At 37.4% G+C, this 20,305-nt stretch overlaps 1 protein-coding gene across 1 annotated transcript in view; it reads right to left on the bottom strand.

Moving 5' to 3' along the window:
• Positions 1-522: 522 nt before the first annotated feature.
• The window catches only part of Entpd7 (ectonucleoside triphosphate diphosphohydrolase 7), a 38,392-nt gene continuing 18,609 nt past the window's right edge, over positions 523-20,305 (bottom strand). Inside the window, exons 6-13 of the mRNA XM_046450342.2 lie at positions 18,169-18,272; positions 15,969-16,025; positions 13,077-13,210; positions 9,735-9,901; positions 7,286-7,610; positions 4,077-4,162; positions 2,849-3,010; positions 523-1,695 (exon numbers count right to left, since the gene is read on the bottom strand). Coding sequence (XP_046306298.1) covers positions 1,464-1,695; positions 2,849-3,010; positions 4,077-4,162; positions 7,286-7,610; positions 9,735-9,901; positions 13,077-13,210; positions 15,969-16,025; positions 18,169-18,272 — 1,267 coding nt within the window. The 3' untranslated portion in view covers positions 523-1,463. The remainder of the gene's footprint in view (positions 1,696-2,848; positions 3,011-4,076; positions 4,163-7,285; positions 7,611-9,734; positions 9,902-13,076; positions 13,211-15,968; positions 16,026-18,168; positions 18,273-20,305) is intronic.

Genomic DNA, 20,305 nt, shown 5'->3' with positions numbered 1-20,305 from the left:
TTCTCTGTTCTGTGAAGCACCTAATTCCTTACTACTCCTAGTAGGGAATTTAGTTTAAGAGATCCATTTCCATTCTTTAAAGTCAGAGACCATTTTTTTTTTCTCTTCATTTAATTCTAGAAATCAAAGGCAATGAAAAGAAAGTTTCTTTAACCCCAGGAGCATATTTGTGGACTAGACACTTAACAGCTAAATATAGAAGGTAAAGCATAAAGAAGACTCAGTGGGGAAAGGCAGGAGGTGATGAAAAAGAAATGTTCCTGCAACTGAAAGGCTAAACATGGAGGAGAAGCAAAACTCCTGAAGGATAGTGGATGGAAATGGAATTGTATGGCTTTCCCTCTCACTAATGGAAATTCTATTTGTGACTGAGCTACTCTTAACAGAGGTTCTGCAAGCTGCCATGTGGCTTCTGAGCAGATTAATCTATTTTTCCCAAAGTGTAGAATTTGCTTTCTTTCAGATATTCTGAGTCAGGAATTGGGAAAATTTCTATTTTTCAAAAAAAAAAAAAAAAAACAGTAAGAGCTTTGAGTTTATTGCCTTTGCCCACTCTCATGATGACAACCTCAATACATTCCTTCCCAAACTAGATATTGATCTGAGTAATAAAATGAAGGAACTCTTGAATTCTCCCTATACATAAAAATATACCTAGGGGACAATGACTCATGAAACCAGTCAAATTCAGGTCCTCATACCCCACTAGTTTCTCCATCTTAGAAACACACTTAAGACTCAAAAAATAAAATTAATGCCCAAACAGCCTGTGAGGCACATAGACACGAGAAAAAAAAATTTCTATCCTGGTCAGACCAGCCATCAGATAAAATATTATAAAATCTTCAATGGGCCATCCATTTAGAAGAGGTTCCAACCCTTTAAAGTCATATTCTAACATCAGCAACATTGTCAGGAATCTTGGATCATATCCACAATGGCTTCTTTGTCAAGTAAGCAAGGAAGTTGTATCATTTTGGTTGCCTGGAAATTCATATCTGGTCCATTAAATTGCAAAGATCTTGGATCCATATTAAAGGTTGTGGATCTCCACATAAACAATATCTCTGTTACAGAGAAAGAAGGGGCTGCTGCACTTGCTAGAATGTCCCCAGCTTTGTATCAGATGCTCCAAGTTTGGTTTCAACCAGGCTTCCAGTGTGCCCAATGCCAAACTTCATGCTTTAGCAAGGGGAAAAATGGCTAGATCCAGGAACACACCAGACCTCTGAGAGCATGCTTGGTCCCCTTGTTAGCACCAATGTCTTGTCACTTAGTTCCTCACATACTAAATAACAACTTCTCTCTGAGAAGAGGACCTGGGTACTAAGAAGGAATTAAAGTGGAAATTAAAGTAGAAATTCCAAGGTCAAAGCAGCATCTGAGACCAGTACAAAAAAAGTGAAGAAATTCAATGAGCAGCAACTCTGGGGTACTCAAGTTTCTCCAGTCCTGGTCCATCCTCATGGCCCCACCTGTACCCCAATCATCGGCACCACCTCTTCAATCCACAGCAAGTCCAATGGAGCTGAGGCTCGAGTTTGTCGGTGGTGAATTCGACGGAGTCGTAGAAGGTACAGGATGATGGCCAGTAGCACCACCAAGATACAGGCAAAGAAGAGATAGTGATTATAGACAAAGGAGAGACGGAACCAGCTACCATGGGTTTGTCGGACACCTTCCTGCCGAAGATCCCTAAGGAAAGGTGGAAAAAACTGTTAGTTTCAAAGAAAAATGTTTGTTCTGATCTGAAGGTGTTACCCCATTTATTCAATCCACAGAAACATTCTAAGACAATCCAACCAAGGAACCAGAGTGTCTAGATCTTTTTTAAAAAAGTTGCTACATTTCCTTAGGAGCTAGCGTACCTAAAGAAAGCTGTTTCCTGACCATTATATTATAACCTGTGGGAAAAAAGAGATATGTAAACCAAAGTACAGTAGTCTAGTGGCCTGGCCAGAATAGAAGCCACTCTTTGGTCATTCAGATACTAGATCCACTTTTTGTTTTGTTTACCCTGTAGTGTTCTTCTGTTTGTTTTGTTTTGTTTTGTCTTTTAATGTGAATCTCCAAACTGAAAGACTTCATATACAATATGGATATCTGCCTTTTATGGACAAATGAGACCAGGCAAATGCTCAGGTAGCAATTCTGCATGACAGTCACCAGCACTTTAGTTGGAGCACAACATGTGGTTCCCACAACCCCCATGCAGCCCTCTTCCTTCAATTCTATTAACTGTCTGGTTCTTCATGGCATTGAATTTAGAGGAACAAGTACCAAAGATTAAGAATTTATCTGAAATAGTCCAAGGGAAAGAGTACCTAAAAATTGTCCGACATAAAGGCAAGGCATTGAAATGCCTGCCACAGCTTGAAGAAAATATACCTCTTAAAGACATAGCATGTCCTTTGTTCTAATTCTGAACCACAAAATATCCAATAACACACTCTCTGGAGTCATTCTTACTCATTATGGAAGCTTGCTCTGGCCAGACAGCCTCCCCACCTTCTCTAGTCACATGTTTTTCAAAGTAACTCGAGTAACATTCTGGTTCATCAGTGAGCATCTTAGAAATGGTTAGTAAGAGCTCAATCCTAAAGACTGATTTGTTGTTGGTGAACTAATAAAGCTGACTTTCTGAAATGGCAAAGATAGGAACGGACTCTAGCCCAATAATTTCCAATCTTCTTTCTGTTTCAAATGCCTGATTAGAATAAGGAAGTGGGGGGGTATGGTTTTGGGGATGTGGAAGTTGCGGGGAGGGTCACTGAAAAAATTTTTTATCCTAAGCCAACAACAAACATTGTCTCTAAGCTCAAGGTACCAGCTTGGTTGGTCTCTTTACCTGAGTGGTAAGAATCGAGTTTTATACAGAATGGCTCCCAGCGTCCACTGAACCTCTCGGTCATACACCAGCTGGGCTGTCCGCAGGTTTGAGTAATCATAGGGAAAGTGGAATCCTTCATGCAGGACTTGGTACATCCAAGCTGACTTAAAACACTGATATCTGAGTTGTGATAAAAAACATTAAACAAATAAATAAAAAGAATTCTAACGCTTTCCTTTACGATAAGCCATGTATGCCCACTGGATGTCAACAGATCTACCTCTCCCAGATTCACCTTCCTCACCTCTGGGTGAATCCAAATTTTAATTTATCTTACTACAAATGATGCTGTGGCTGGGTTTCTCTTTGTTTGTCTTCCTACCTTTCCTCCTTCCTTTCTACCTTCTTTCCTTCCTCCCTTCCTTCCCACCTTCATTTTTTCTTTCCTTTCATTCCCATCTTCAGAGAAGATGTTGAAATATCTACAAATGTAACTGTATGCTCTCTAGGATCTGCTTCAAGATAATTCAGTTGTAAGAAGCAGGTAGAGGAAGGAAGACAACATTGGCCAGGAGTTAATAACTGTTAGTAAAGAAGTGGGATGATAGGTGCATGGGAATTCATTATACTATTCTATTTTTGTTTGCATTTAGAAGTTTTGAACATTTATAAAATGGGAATACCAATGAGTCAAATTGGCACAATGCCAAGAGTTATTAAAGCTGGGTGAAAGTTACATGTTATTATTCTAATTTTCTGCATGTTTGATAGTTTCTATGATAAAATGTTTAGAATAAAAAGAACTACCCTTTTGATATCAAATCACTTGGAGAAAACTCTTTATTTTTTACTTTTACTAACTTAGCTATCAATTAATTTATTTAGCAGAACTGTGCATTAAACTGAGGGGTTCTCTACCACTGAGCTACTTCTCCATCCCTTTTTCTTTATTATGTTGAGGGGCTCACTAATTTGCTGAGGCTGGCCTTGAACTTAAAATTCTCCTGCTTTCATCATCCAAGTTGCTGGGATTATAGACATGCACCACTACACACTGACAGAACTCTATTTAGTAACCCCTGGTTGCCTTTGGCTTTGCCCTAAAACCTCAGAAAATCAAAATCTGAAATAATCAAATTCTCCTTCAACATAAAATCCAATCTACACTATTGTTTGATGGCTCTCCATTATAATCTGCCATCCATATTCTAAGGCCATATCTAAGATGAAATAAAAAATTACTTACTTGAGTCGATGCTCATCTGCATGTGAAGAAAAGAGGCCATTCTTGAACCTCTGAGTTAGTACTGACCAAGCCATGCCACAGTAATCCTGGAACAACCACAGAGAAACAGTACAGCATGAAATAGGAGGCAGACTCCCTAATGTCCCCAGGCACCATTGCTCTACTCCTGGAGTTACCTGTGAGCTACTAGCTGACCCAAGAAATGGCATATTCATTCACTGAACACTGTGCCAAACCTCTCTTTATTCCCATTGCCTCCAAGTCTAGTATAAAAACAGTTTGAGCTGGATCCTGAGCCTCTTAGGCTTCATAGAGAGTTAAGGTTAGGAGAAGGAAGAGCAACATCAAAAGCCAAAGGGAGCTTCACTCTACTCTGCAGAGTTGACATAAGGAAGGAAGACAGCTGGAGCAGAATGGTCAGAAACTTATCACTGGCCTGCTTCCACGTTGTGATTCTCACCAAAAGAATTATTTCTTTTGGTTTGTTCAGGGAACAAACATTTGCTGAATGTCTACTCTGTGTTATGTGCTATCCTAGGTGCCAAGGGATTGAGCAGTGAAAAAAAAGAATTCCTGTTCTCATGAAGCTTACCTTTTAATAGTAAGAGGAAAAAAAAAAAAAAACAAACATAAATATATACATGCATGCATACATACAGTATGTAAGATGACATAAATGCTCAGGGGACAAACAAAGCGGGAAAGGGCAGAGAGTCATATGGGAAGAGTTGTAATTTTGGAAAGGGTGGCCAGGAAATTTGGGACTATAACATCTAAGTCAGAGTAAAAAATGTCAAGGAAAAAAACAAATAACCCAATCAATAAATGGGCCAAGGAACTAACAGACATTTCTCAGAAGATGATACATAATCAATCAACAAATATATGAAAAAATGTTCAGCATCTTTAGCATTTAGAGAAATGCAAATAAATACAGAGTTACTCTAAGATTTCATCTCACTCCAGTCAGAATGGCAGCTATTAAGAATACAAACAAGAATAAGTGTTGGCGAGGATGTGGGGGAAAAGGCACACTCATGCATTGCTGGTGGGACTGTAAATTGGTACAGCCAATATGGAAAGCAGTATGAGATTCCTTGGAAAACTGGGAATGGAACCACCATTTGACCCATCTATCTAACTCCTCGGTCTATACCCAAAGAACTTAAAAACAGCATACTACAGGGACACAGCCACATCAATGTTTATAGCAGCACAATTCACAATAGCTAAATTGTGAAAGCAACCTAAATGCCCTTCAGTAGATGAATGGATAAATATGTGGTATATATACACAATGGAATATTATTCAGCATTAAAAGAGAATAAAATCATGGCATTTACAGGTAAATGGATGGAGCTGGAGAATATAATGCTAAGTGAAGTAAGCCAATCCCCAAAAAACAAATGCTGAATGTTTTCTCTGATATAAGGTTGTTGATTCATGTTGAGATTGCGGGGAGCACTGAAGGATTAGACAAACAGTAGATAGGGCAAAGGGGTGGGAGGGGAAGGGAAGGGGAATGGGAGTAGGAAAGATAAAGGAATAAGATGGACATTATTACCCTAAATACATGTATGAAGAAACGAATGGTGTGACTCTACTTTGTGTACAACCTGGGATATGAAAAATTGTGCTCTATATGTGTAATATAAATTGTAATGCATTCTGCTGTCATATATAACAAATTAGAATAAATAAATTTTTTAAATGTCAAGGAAGCAAAATCTTCCCTTTTACCTTGGGAAGGTAACTTATTGTCATTAGCAACTTGGGTAAGCAATGACTTGAGCCCTATGGTGTTCAAGAGAATAGGATTTGAAGAAGTTTTGAGATAAGAGAAAGACTTAGGTCATGGACAATCAGGGACTCTTTAGCTCTGGAAAGGGAAGGTAAAAGAGTATAGTCCCAGGGTCTAGAAAGGAAAGAGAAATACAAACCAAGTGTTCCACAATATTCCCTGGGAACTATCTTTTGGGATATAATAGCACAGATACTGCAGATATTATTATTTTGGAAGTCTTTTACCAAGACAATCCTTGAGAATTTTAAGAAAGCAGAAAGAATACAATGTACAAGAAGATGGATTCTTCTCATATATTTCTCCGACAACAGAGATAAAGCAGAGTTGTACAAAAATCAAAGATAGGATTCTACTAGTTTGGATGTAGAATGTCTCCCAAAGGTCTGTATGTTAAAGGCTTGGCCCTCAGGGTGGCACTTTTGGGAGGTGTTGGAATCTTTAAGAGGTGGGGCCGAGTGGAGGTCTTTAGATCACTGGAGGAATGTCCTTAAAGGAGACTGTGGGACCCTGGCTCCCTTCTTGCTCTCTCTGCTCCCTGGCTCATGATGCAAACAGTTCTACTCCTTCACATGTTCCTTCCATGATGTGCGATCTCACCCCAGGCTCAAAGCAAAGTGGCCAGTTGATCTTGGTCTGGAACTTAGAAAACTGAGCCAAAACAAACCTGTTCTCTTTATAAATTATCTCAGGTAGTTAGTTATAGTGAAGTTCACTAACAAAGACTCTAAACTAAGGCAGCGACCTACAGAAAGTTGGCTAAACTTTTACCTACCCACGTATCTAATGATTTAAGCCTATAAGATGCTTAAATCCTATATATGTGCATTTAAAATCTGAATAATACTTCTATCATCATTGCTTTTCACATCTTTCTAATAGTCTCTAAGTGACCCCATACCAATCTGTCCTCTTAATAATTCCAACCAAGAAAAAGAAAATGGACCTGCCCTGGATCCAGTATGACTTCATCTCCGAAAGCACATTATATCTGAGACACTCAGCAAAGGGAAAAATAAATACAATGACACTTTCTGGTCACAGGCATTAACAAGACCATTAGAAAGTTGGAAGAAAAAATCATTAGCAATCACAACAATTTTATATCTGGCTGATAAAATGTCCATGGAAACTTAAACTCAACTAATTAATTAATTAATTTTGCAGTGTTGCAGACTGAACGCAAGGCCTTCTGTATGCTAGACAAGTATTAGAAGGCTATTTAGCATAGCAGGTCCTTAACTTCTCTGAGTCTATCTTTTCCTCTAAAACAAGGGCTCATGGGGCCCCACCTAAGAATCAAATAAGTTTTCGCATACAAAGCCCTTTGCACAGTGCCTGGCACAAAGTTAGACGCCCAATGCATGGCTGCTGCCAACATGAGTCATTTTATCATTAATGATCTACCTGAGCAGCCTTGGCAAATGTTGGCCCATGGTAGCGGCCACCAATGCGCAACACATCCTCTGTACAGTAAAAAAATTCGGAGAAGCCGTAGAACTCGCTGTTGTTGAAATCAATTGGTGACTGGTAAATGCCATTCAGGGAGGCTTTGCTGGTGTTGGGGCGAGCCAGCAGCGGGCTCAGCATGGCCCCACAAGTGGCCCAGTCCCCTTTTCCTCGGATGTGTAGGACCTGGTTATTTCTTTCCACCACGTCAGTGAGTCCCACAGGCAGGCAGGGATCCAGAAATGGATTGTCAGGACTTAGGCCCGTCTTCTGGCCGAGCAGCCTGTCCACATGACAAAAACAAAGCATGAGACTGCTGAGCTCAAACACTCTAAGAAACAACACTCATCACGTACATCTCAGGACTGTTTTTCTTGCCATCCCTAGAAATAAGGATGCAGTGGACTATTACCATGCAGGAACATCATATGTAAATTTAATATAAACAAATTAAATTCAGAAAAAGAAGGAGGAAAAATATGCCAGTGATCAATTTTAGTCAAGCCTGTCATCAGCATGTCTCATTCCCAGTGTACAGAAAAACTGGAGATAGGAATCTGCTGTCCTCCATCTGGACTTCATTTCCACATGCCTCCCCAAAATACAAGGATCTTTCCATGCTGAGTGTGGTTCTCATGTTTAAAAATACAACTGCAAGGGGGCAAAGTGGGAAGGGCTGGGGGAGGGTTTCTGAGGAGAGGACCACAGCAGTGGGATCATGACAATGCCTGGCTTGGAATGAGCAGTGCTGGAACAGAACAGACAGAACACCAGCTCCGGAGAGCAACCGGCAGGTCTGGGAGCCTCTGTGTGAACAGTGGAGGGACAGGATTTGATTCCCTCCATAACCATCACATGGTTCTAGTTCTTTGGTCTATGCTTATCTAGTAACTGTATTATCAATTACTATAGAGATTAACAGGCAGAGCAGTCCAAGGATAGAAATTTCTTGGAGACCAAATAAATTTTCCCAGTGTAGTTAATTTTTCATTAGTTCCTAAACAGGCAGATGTGAAAGAATGAGTTTCCTGGAATGAAGATGCACCCACAAGTATAAAGATTGAAGGAGAGACTGGGAAGGCGGCAACATAACAGAATACTTAGGAACATATGGAATTTATTTTAAGACATGTCACCAACTGAAGTAAAACTCAGAAAATTTTTATTCAGAAGACAGAACCATTAAGTTTCACCATCCCAGGAGGCATAGGTTTCTCTAGTAGATTGGCAGCCACAACAATATATACCTTTTACTCCTCAATCTCACATGACTTAAGACACTTGACCAGAAAATAACAATGCATGAGAAGAAGAAGAGGCAGGCTGGCAAGAAGTTCTGAGGCAGCAGAGAACAGCAAACAGGAAAAAAGAACAACAAAGCGGGGGATGGGGGCACAGTGGCTACTGAAGTAGGAACAAATCAAAATGGGTATGAAACCTTCATAACAAATATTCTTGAAATGTGATAGTGCCCAGAGGAGCAATCAGCACCACAACCTAAGCAACACCTGTGTGGACCTAAGAGCACATTCAGAACAAAACACACTGCCCGATTGACTGCAGTCATCAATCATCCTGGGCACCCCAAACTCTTGCTGACTGAAAAGTAGAAAATTTAGAAAGACTTAGGAGACAATATTTTCTTCAACATAATCTAAATATAAGATAATTGGTTGTTATGGATAAATTATTACAAATGGGATACTACAGTAGTTTTTCAAGCTAGTTTTTCTAGCTACATAAATGAGTGTAAATAATTTTATGGTGGAAAATAACTCTGCTGTATGCTTTCCTTCAATATGCATAATAATAAATAATTTTTAAATACTCCAAACAATCACTTCATAATTGTTTATTATGGTCTAATTGGTTCATCTGGTACTCAAAAGTAAGAACTGGTGATCTGTCCAATGCTGGAAGAAAAACTGGCTATTTGGGGACTTACCAAGAAATCATTTTAAAAGTTAACTGTAATTATATATGCTTTTTACATTTTGTTCACACTACAAACCTGACTCTCATATGAGATGACTTACTCCACTGTAAGTCAACAATCATGTTTTGAGCACCAGCATGTAAAAAGAACTGCTGGGAGGTACATTATACTACACATCTTAAATTAGACCTTTATTAGCCTCACTTATCCCATGATACCATGTCTGGATGTAGAACACAGCAAGAAACCATAACAAGCTATTGTACCTTTTTATGAGTTCTAATAACAAAGAACACAGTGTACCCTGGAACAGGCCAGGTGGGGCTGCTGATAAAAGGTGTCTTAGTGAGAGATCTAGCTCACTGGCAGGTATGATTGGAAAGGAGAAAAAAGAAAGGATGTGAATATTCTTCCTGATATTTTTGGCCTGATGACATTGTTTTAGAAACTTGGATCTCATGTCCAGTGTACCTGTTTTTGCTAAGAGTTTCATTCAGCACAAGGTCTTCATAGCGCTGCCGGGCAAAGTTGCCTCCAAAACCCAGAAAGGTTGTGACATAAACCCTATACACATGTTCGGTGTGTTGCACATCACAGCCCAGGTTAAACTCAGCCAGCAGAATCTTGGCAGCTTCTTCCTATAATACAATGTTCAAAGAAAAAAGGGAATTTTAGTTTTCATTGCTTTCTAATTTAGACAAAGACATAAAATGATAAGACTGCACCAAAAAGTACAAATTAGAGGCCAAGTTGGAGACTAAACACCAAATTTAGAGATTAAAACACTATCTGCAGTATAGGAGGTAGAATTATTACAGTGGATGTCATTTTCTGATATGTACTTTGTATTTTCTAATTCTCCACAATGGCAATGGGCTATTTTCATAATAAGAAAAAATCCTTTAATAAAAAAGGAATTTAGAGAATCATCATGAGATTTATTCTATGGTCTTTTCTAAACTATTCAAGAAGAACTAATATTCTTTGTGACAAGTTTGGGCACTGGAAAATTTCAATCTTATTTTACCTCCAAAGAAAAAGAGTACTCTTCTTCCTCTCCCTCTCCACTCCCCCCTCTCAACCTCAAGTGCAGAGGTTAACTTAATCACATACCTCAGCAGATGGCACATTATCATGGCAAAGCCTCTCTTCTGCTTTATTTGGTCCCATTTATGCTCATATCCATTCCTATTCCTACTCCCTGTAATAGGCAACCATTCAAATGTGCTTAATGTGTAATTTTTGTTTGTGTATTATTGAAAAATGGAGATTACTGATTCTGATTGTATTTTATTGTGAAAATGCTACTACACCCAGCAATTCTGCTCCTAAATATATACTGAAGTGATCTGAAAAGTATGTCTTCATAAAAATGTGTACATAAATGTTCACAGCAGTATTACTGATAATAACCAAAAAGTGGAAGCAACTCAATGTCCACCAGCTGATGAATGGATAAACAAACCACGGCATGAGTGTACAACAGAATGTTATTCAGCCACATAAAGCAATGAAGCACTGACACATGCACAACATAGATGAACCTTGGAAACATTCTGCTAAGTAAGAAGCAGACCCAAACGGCCATAGTGTGTGATATTATTTATATGAAAGACCCAGAATAGGCAGATCCACAGGACACAGGAAGTAGACTAGTGGTTGTTGGAGATAGGGAATAGGGAGAATGGAAAATGAGTGCTAAGGAATATGGGGTTTCTTTGTGGAATCCAAAATGATGATTGAACAACTTTGTGAATGTGAGTAACTTTGTGAATTGAACTGTTATAGTTTGGATCTGAAATGTCCCCCAAAATCTCTTGTGCTTTTTCCTTCCTTTTTAAGCACTACGATCCATCTTTAAGAGCCATTATATTTCTATGCATACATCTAATTCATTGCTTGCTATACTTTATGTACTAGTATTACTTTCTAAACATGCACAAGAAAAGCCATTTGTTTAAGACTTTGTTTCAGTGCCACTTGTTACCTGTTCCTTAAATCAGAACAATGTATTCATTTTACCTATAGAATACATACTAACAAATACAGACTAAACAGTTTCTTAACCAAGTTAGTTCCCCAATCTCCAACCCTAGCAAAGAATATCTCTGTGGACTCACATTTCCAATAGTCCTATGGAAATTCTGACATGCATGTTTCTTGTATATCTCACACTCAACACACCCAGAAATAAACTCATTGGTCTTAGTACCAAATAGCTAGAAGACCAGACAGATGCTCTCACCCACACCTCTCCTGATTTTACTGTTGGTTCAGCATCGACCCTGCCCTTTCCACATGTGCCTTCTCTCAGTAGTGGAGTTCCTCAGCCTTATAGTTATTTATCTAGGACTCTCAGCATCGCTGGCCTCCTTTAGTCACACACCACCACAACCCGTCACCCAATTACACTAGTTTTTCACTCCTTGAAATCCGTCTCCTCCCTTCCATTTCTACTTATACTGCTTAGTTCAACCACTTACCACTTCGCACTTAAGGGTCCCTGACCTACATTTCTTTCTCCTACTCACACCAAAATTATTTTCCTAAAAATCAGATCAGATCAGTCAACATGGTTGCAAAACTCAGAGCTCAGATGAACCCCCAGAATTTGTTTCATGATGAAACAGGCCTATATGACTGCTCTATTCAAAAGTTTTGCTAGTTCCCCACTATCTACAGAAATAAAAACCAAGTCCCTAGGATGACACCCAAGACTCCTCATGGTATAATCCATCTTATCTTCCCATTATCACACCTGAAATCCCATGCTGCAGCAGGCTAGTCACCAATACCTGGACATTCTGGTTCTTTGCTGCCTTGTCTGCCTTTGTACATACTGTTCTATCCATGCAGATGGCTTTCCCTCAACCTCCATTATGCAAAAGCCTACTATCATGCTATACCCATCCCTCACCTTTCATATGGCCAACATGGCTCCATTCAAGCCTTGAAAATGTGGCTGACCCCGCCAGTCCCCATATGGCCACAGCTCTGTTTAAACCAGCGGGTCTCAACCAGGGGTAATTTCCACTTCACCCTCTCAAGTAGACATGTGGCAATGTTAGGAGACACTTCTGACTGTCACAACTGAAGGAGCAAGGGTTGTTACTGGCATTTGGTAGAGGCCATGAATGCTGTAAACATTCTAGGATACACAGCCACCCACAACAAAGAATTATCAGCCCTAAATGTTAATAGTGTCATGGATGAGAAGTCCTGGTTTGGCTGAGATCATTGGTTGTCTCCAATGACAAATTCAAAGTTTTAGAGGGAAGTATAACAAAGATATCCTATTTCTTACACATAATAGATGCTCAAAAAGAGAAACTGTGTTCTCTTTTCTATGATGAAACATCTCCCCAAAATACATTCTCTGCATTCTAAATTGGGTAAGGAATAAAAAAGGAAAGGAATAGAATCATTAATAAGAAGAAAGGAGACAGCATTTACTGAACAACAGACACGTATCAAATATTGTCTCTAGGATTTACATGCATTGTATTTACTCCTCAGGCAGCCTTGGAAGATGCTTAATGGTAACTGCTAAAATGTATCAAACACTTATCATAAGCTGGGCAGTTTGCTAAGTGCTTCACACATTCTTACAACTTTATGAGGGAGATACTATTTTCACGCCTTCTTATACATGAGGACACTGAGGCTCAGGGAGGTAACTTACTCAAGATAACCGAGCTAGCAAGTATCTGAACAAGTATTTGGACCCAGGCAAGTTGGCTTAAGTCCAAAGACAGTGTTCTTCATTTTCAAATATTGGCATTTCTAATTGAATTTCCATTAAATGCAAAATACCTGTTTTGGAGGAAGGACAGAGGTTGAGGTAGGAACTTCATAAGCAATTTGAAGAGAGGCTCCTCCCATATCTAGTATCCCTACAGTCCTTCTGCGTCCTACTGCTGATTCCTGGGAAGCATCAGCATCTAATTCTGAAATAATAAGAGAACAGTTACAAAAACCCAAACTTAAGTTGAAAAGGAAGAGAACCCCTCAACATAGCATTCACTTAAAAATTTTAAAGCAAACTAAAATAAATTAATCTATCAACTACATATTACAAGAGAAGAGATATTTCAAGTGACTTAAACATATTTGGACTATTTTTAACATAGTGGATTATACCCTAAAAACAAGACATAAACATCTTTAACTGCATTCTAGTAGTCCTACTGATAATAATATTATTGGTATTATTATTTGAAAACTATTAAATCCATATTATAGAATAAAGCAATATGTTACTATTTTCAGGGACAAAAATTTAGCATATGAGAAAAAAGAATACAAAGAAATTAAATACATTAAATATTTATTTTAAGTATAAAATCAAATGAAATAACCTTATAATTTTAAATATGAGTTGGAAATATCACTATGAATTCATGATTTATTTTTCTCTTTCTTAAAAAATAGGTATTTCCTACCTCTATTCACTGAAAAGTTTATAAGTAATGATTAACCAAGAGCAATAAGCACTTCTGGTATCTAAACCAAAATCTTCAAATATTATTTTCTATCTAAAAGAAACCAGATTTCCTCAAAAAATTGCCAATGCCAGATCTAGGGTAGAAAGTTTACAAAACAAGCATGGAAGGCTTGTTAGTAAGGGAAATAGTAGAGTGTTGGGATCATGTTAAAAGGATACAGGAGGTTGGGGATCTAGCTCAGGGGTACAGGCAAGTGCTGGCATAGGCAGGGTCCTAGGTTCAATCCCTGACACCAAAAAAAAAAAAAAAAAAAAAAAAAATACGGGAACCTGGGTGCAGCAGTGCACAACTGTAACTGTAATCAGTGACAATGGAAGTTGAAACAGGAGGATCACAAGTCCAAGGTCAGCCTCGGCAATTTAGCAAGACTCTCAAAATTTAAAAAAAAAAAAAAAAAATTATAAAGGGTTGGGGATGGAACTCCATGGTAGATTGACCCTGGGTTTAATCCCTAGTAACTAACACACACACACACACACACACACACACACACACACACCACACACCCCGTACAGAAGCCAACCTAAAGATGCTTTTAAAGAGAACAATGACATGACAGGCTCTCTTTCTTCATGTATTTATTTTGGTGGTGCTGGGGACTGAACCCAGGGCCTCACATGGACTTCCATCACTGACCCACCACACTTCCAGATCTGAGGTGATGGGCTCTAATGCATCAGATAAATAAGCAATGGATACAATTGGCTACAACAATCATTAGGTGAAAGGCAGATGATGAATTTCTATAACAGATCAGGCTGACAATCTCATCAGTCTGAATGAGACAAATGGTGGAAGAACCAGACATGATGAAATTCCTGATGTGATGTTGTAGGAAGCGCAGCACCATTATTGATTTTTTTTTTCTCTGATTTATTCTTAGTCTAATCAAGCTTCTGTAACTAACCACCAATAGACAGGATAGACATGGCAGGGGTGAGAAACATTTCACAAAGATGCAGTTAACCAATCCAGACGTGGAAATTAATTCCATCAAATGACCCAATTTTGTTTTGTTTTGTTTTGTTTTTAATGAATGGTTTGCAAAAAGGTGGAGGAGTGGATGGTAAGGTTAATTGTTACAGATTAAAAGAGACTACAGAAGCATATTAATCAAATGCAATATTTGACCCTTGATCGGATTCTGATTTAAGAGGTCAAATTACAAATAAACATTCTTGAGAAAATCAGTAAAATCTACCTGGGTATTAGATGGATACTGCACCCTATCAGGAATTGTTACTTCTGTTATGTTTTAAAATGGCATAGTGGATATGTGTTTTTGTTTTGTTTTGAAACTTTTTCTGTTAGACATACTGACATGTGAAGACAAAATGATATGGCTAGGGTTTGCTTTTAAAAACACAATGAGGGGGCTGGGGTTGTATCTCAGTGGTAGAGCGCTCGCCTAGCATGTGTGAGGCACTGGGTTCGATCTTCAGCACCACATAAAAATAAATAAATAAAATAAAGTAATTGTAGCCATCTACAACTAAAGAAAAAAAAATATTTTTTTAACAATGGTGAAAAGCCTTCTTTTTTTAAAAAACTTTTTTTTTTTTAGATTATTTTTTTTTTTGAGAGAGAGAATTTTAATATTTATTTTTTAGTTTTCGGCAGACACAACATCTTTGTATGTGGTGCTGAGGATCAAACCCAGGCCGCACGCATGCCAGGCGAGTGCTCTACCACTTAAGCCACATCCCCAGCCCAAGAAAAATATTTTTTAAAAAATGAGGGAGAAAATGTGTTATGTGGAGGAAGAATGGAAACAACAAACAATAAAATTTTAGTAACTACTGTCTAGGTAATGGGTCCATGGAAGTTCATTTTATCATTCACTCTCCTTTTTATGAATATTTAAAACTTTTTATATTAAAAACATTTTACAGGGGCTGTGGTTGTGGTTCGGTGGTAGAGCACTTGCTTCGAATGTATGAAGCACTGGGTTTGATCCTCAGCATCACATAAAAATAAACAAATAAAATAAAGGTATTGTATCCATCTACAACTAAAAAATTTTTTTAAACATTTTACATTAAAAAGAAATAAAAGAAGGAAAATTAGGACTGGAAAATAAAGCACCTTAAGTTTTAAAAAAGAAACACAACTGAAAATTAGTACTTACAAACAACTGACAGATTATGACTTAAAACCTTCAGCCCTTAATGAATTATGCTAAGAAGAGAATTTTACTCACCATCCTCATGGTCAAATCTTCCCAAAACAAAGTTGATTCCAATCCATGCATAAACCCCTACGTAAAAAATACAAAAACTTAATTCTCTACTGCTACATCATGTATACACCTCTCCTTAGGGCAGCTCTTTCCCCATTTTCTTAGGAAAAAAAGTAATCACAGTATTTTATTCCATATTCTCAGTGCATGAATCTTAAACCTTTTGCTTTGTGATTTCCCCCCTTTTTAAAGTATCTGTATCTTCCAAATTCCTATAATTAATAAGAATTAACTATAAAAATAAGTGTTGCAAATGTAAATCCTGGAGTTCTGAATCTGGGCAAGATGGAGTAAGCACACTTCATCCTATCTCTCCACTGGATGCAAATATACACTCTGGATGGACGATGGAGCAGCTTTTTGAGAACTCTGAAGGTAAAAGATAGTGGGTACAATGAGAAAGAGACCAGAATTTAAAGTACCCCAAACCAGTAGTGGGTCTCCCATTTTTTTTCTCCTTAGATATTGCTTGACCTGGATTCAAAAGCAGCTTGAAACATGAAAGTATGTACCAGGTGTGGACAAAAAGAACTTTAAAAAGCAGAAAAGGGGATTCCATAGGTTCAGAGAGAGTTGGGAAAATCTGTTTCTTTTTTTTTTCTTTTACTGTGTTTCCTCCTAACTCAGGCAATCCTGCAACAATAGAGGTGCACACATATGAAACAAATTCAAATTCATATTGCTTATTTTTCTCTCTGTGTCCTCCCATCACTTTGCCCTGGAAGCACATGCAATCACAGGAAGTGCTTCACAGAGTGGACAAATTAAAAGCCTGATTTTCTGACAGAGGATCATGAAAATGAGCTCCAAGGAAGCATAAAGTGTCAGGGACATCGTGAGACTAGCAAGTAAAGTTGTGTATGAAATCCTGGGCTCCCCTACAAGGTACATGTGCATGAATCTGACCCCAAACAATACACCAAAGGCTTTCAGAACTGAACCACAGGATAGGCCACTGTGCTAGACTGCTGCTGGCTGACACACATGGGACAAATCCAAATAGCAGTGTCAAAGCTCTGAATATTGAACTAATTGGGTCACAGCCCATAGAAGGTAAAAAAGAATTTGAGCTTGAACTTACCAAGTTGACTGCCTACTAAAATTAAAAAAAAAAAAAAAATGTTTTCATTAGGATTTAAACAGGACTCAGAGTCTCATAATATTCAAAATGCCCAAAATACAATAAAAAATAAGTTGGCATAAAAAGACCCAAGAGGGCTGGGGTTGTAGTTCCATGGTCGAGCGCTTTCCTCACATGCGTGAGGCGCTAGGTTCGATCCTAAGTACCACATACAAATAAGTAAATAAAATAAAGATATTGTGTCCATCTACAACTAAAAAAAAAAAATTAAAAAAAAAATCCAAGAAAGTCTCAACTCATAAGGGAAAGAAAAGTTCAAAGATGCCAACCCTGACATGACATGTGCACTGGAATTATCAGCCAAAAGCATTAAGGCAGCTAGATAAACAAGAAATATGAGTAGTCTTACAATGAAGAGAAAGACAGAATGTCTCAGAAAATAATCGAATATTAAGAAGAAAATGTAAATTTTAGGATTGTAAAATGCCAACTCTGAAATTTAAAAAGGAAAATCTTTTCCCTCCTCCTTGTTAAGAAATGAAGACAATTCATCATACTGCCCATATCTGAACAATTTTGCCCCAAAGTACAAACCAAATAACATAAGTATATAGGGTAGTATAAAAATTGCACAGTAACTTCAAATAAGGGAAAGTCTATAACAAAACAAAAGTAATTCATCCTGATCTTTCTCTGAAATTAAAATCCTCCTTTACTTTAGTCTAACAATTTGCTTTCCATCTGAATTTGGAAAACTCAATACAACTCCCAGAACTATATATGTTTTCACAAGTACAGTTAGTTAACCAAAGATTCATTTGGAATTATCATTAAATACTAATAAAGTCTAAACACAGTGCTTAGTACTAAATTAAAACCAGATATAAAGCGATGATTTTGAGAAACAGCGGTCTAAAACAGATACTGATGCAGAATATAAAATAAACTGTATAGCACAATAAGAAAATTCTTGACAGGAAGATAAAAATCAGATATATAAAGCAGTCCTAAACACCATCAGGAGAGCCTCGGCTATGAGTGGCTGAGAAGTGATGCAGCTGTACTCCTTCAGGACCGTACCTTCCTGTTTTCCAGAGATCACTTCCGCCTGAGACTGCGAAAAGAGGAAGTCAAACTCCAGTGGTAAATCTTTCACTAGGTCAGCCAAGATAGCCAACTGCTTCCTGCAAAAAAGAACAAAAATCCAAAAGTTAATCATTAATTCTCTTCTCATGAGGCTGAGGTAGGAGGATCACTTTAAGATTTCTGAGCCCAGGAGTTTGGGGTCAAGCCTGGGCAACATGAGAAGATTTCATCTCTTAAAGAAAAAAGCAAAACAATAAAATCTCTCTTCTCACACATTGCCTCAACTTGTCCTTCTACTTAGTCTTGTATGATGTCGCTGTTCACCCATCTCATCCATAGCCCTGCTTCTTTTTGGTACCTTCTTGATTTCAAAAGTTTAAACTGCATCCTAAGTTAGCCCTCACAATAAAGGCAATATAGAAATAGTAATACCTTCTCCTTATTTAACATTACATATAACATTAAATGGTGCTAAACGATGAGACTGTGGATCTCTGCCCTGGAGAGGGTGAGTATGAATAAGCTATAGGAAACTGTGGCAGTTTCATGTGGAACCAACTTAGATGCCTGCCAGTAGATGCATGAAGAAAGAAAATGTGGTATTTATACACAATGGAATATTACTCAGCAATAAAAGAGAATAAAATCCTGACATTTGCAGGTAAATGGATGGAGTTGGAGGAATACAATGCTAACTGAAGTTAGCCAATCCCAAAAAACTAAATGCTGAATGTTTTGTCTGATATAAGGAGGCTGATTCATAGTGAGGTTGGAAGGGGGAGCATGTGAAGATTAGACAAACTCTAAATAGGGCAAAGGGGAGGAAAGGGGAAGAGATGGAGCAAGTGTTGTAAAAAAGATGGTGAAATGAGATGGACATTATTTCCCTAAGTATCTGTATGAAGACACGAATAGTATGAATATACTTTGTGTACAACCAGAAATACAAAAAAGTGTGCTCTATATGTGTAATATGAATTTTAATGCATTCTGCTGTCATATATAACAAATTTGAATAAAAAATAAAATTTTAAAAAATAGATGTAATTACATTATTCCTAACTATTATGAAATATATTAAGGACCAGCCTCAGATCTGACACAATACAGAAATAAGGCTCACACTACCACCTAAGAAGTACTGTTAGTTCCATAGGTTTTTATATATTAACTTTTTAATCTCCTTTTCCGTATTTCATTGATTTTTTTTTCTTTATAAAAATCTTATCACTAGAAAACATAGATCAGGTTCAAAATACAAAGTTCATAACATTTCCAATTGGAGGATGACATTTGAAACAGTATCTATAAGGTTGTTTTTCCTCTCTTAAAAATGTTATCATTATTATAAGGCAAAGAAAAGCAAAGAAACAAAGCAGATAATAATAATGTGAATATAGGGAAACTGCTAGTGAAAAAAATGAGACCAATATCTTGGGTTTTCAAAATTATTCATTACAAAAATATTCTAGATAGTGAAGGATGCTGTGAACAATGAAGTGTGCAGAATTATACTTGAGTTAATAATCATCTAATATAATTCATTTATAATTTCTTTTAAAAGTTCACTGTTAAAATATGTTAAATTCTTTTTTTAAAATTAATTAATTAATTTTTTACATACATGACAATAATGGACTGCATTACACTCATTATTACCCAAAATATGTTAAATTCTTATAAGAAATTCACATGCGAAACAAGAGGAATTATTTGTCCCTCCCTACTAAATATGCTTCTAAACTAACCAAAAGGGAGGACTTGCTGGGTTTGGTACTGATATGAAGAATGGGCACCAACCCACACTGCTGTTTGGAATGTAAATTACCAACACCACCTTTCTAAAGAGCAATCTAAGACTATTCCAAAATTTTACATGTGCTTAACCTTTGATCCAGCTGTTATACTTTTAGAAATTCATCCCAAGAAATAAAGATAAGAATATAGCAGCATTATTTGTTTGTAGCAATGACTAACTGGAAATAGCATAATAACATAGGTATTGGTTAAATAACTTATGGCACGTCCTTACAATGTAATACTATACCAATGTTAGAAGAAATGAGATCAATATATATCTATACATATTCACATGAAAGGAAGTTCAATATATTTTGTTGAATTCTACTAG

This window comes from Marmota monax, unplaced genomic scaffold (genome assembly GCF_021218885.2).
Source record: "Marmota monax isolate L192 unplaced genomic scaffold, Marmota_monax_Labrador192_F-V1.1 WCK01_AAM20220418_F8-fsc00004, whole genome shotgun sequence".
In the NCBI taxonomy this organism is placed as follows: Eukaryota; Metazoa; Chordata; class Mammalia; order Rodentia; family Sciuridae; genus Marmota; species Marmota monax.
This window is presented reverse-complemented; position numbering and strand designations above follow the sequence as displayed.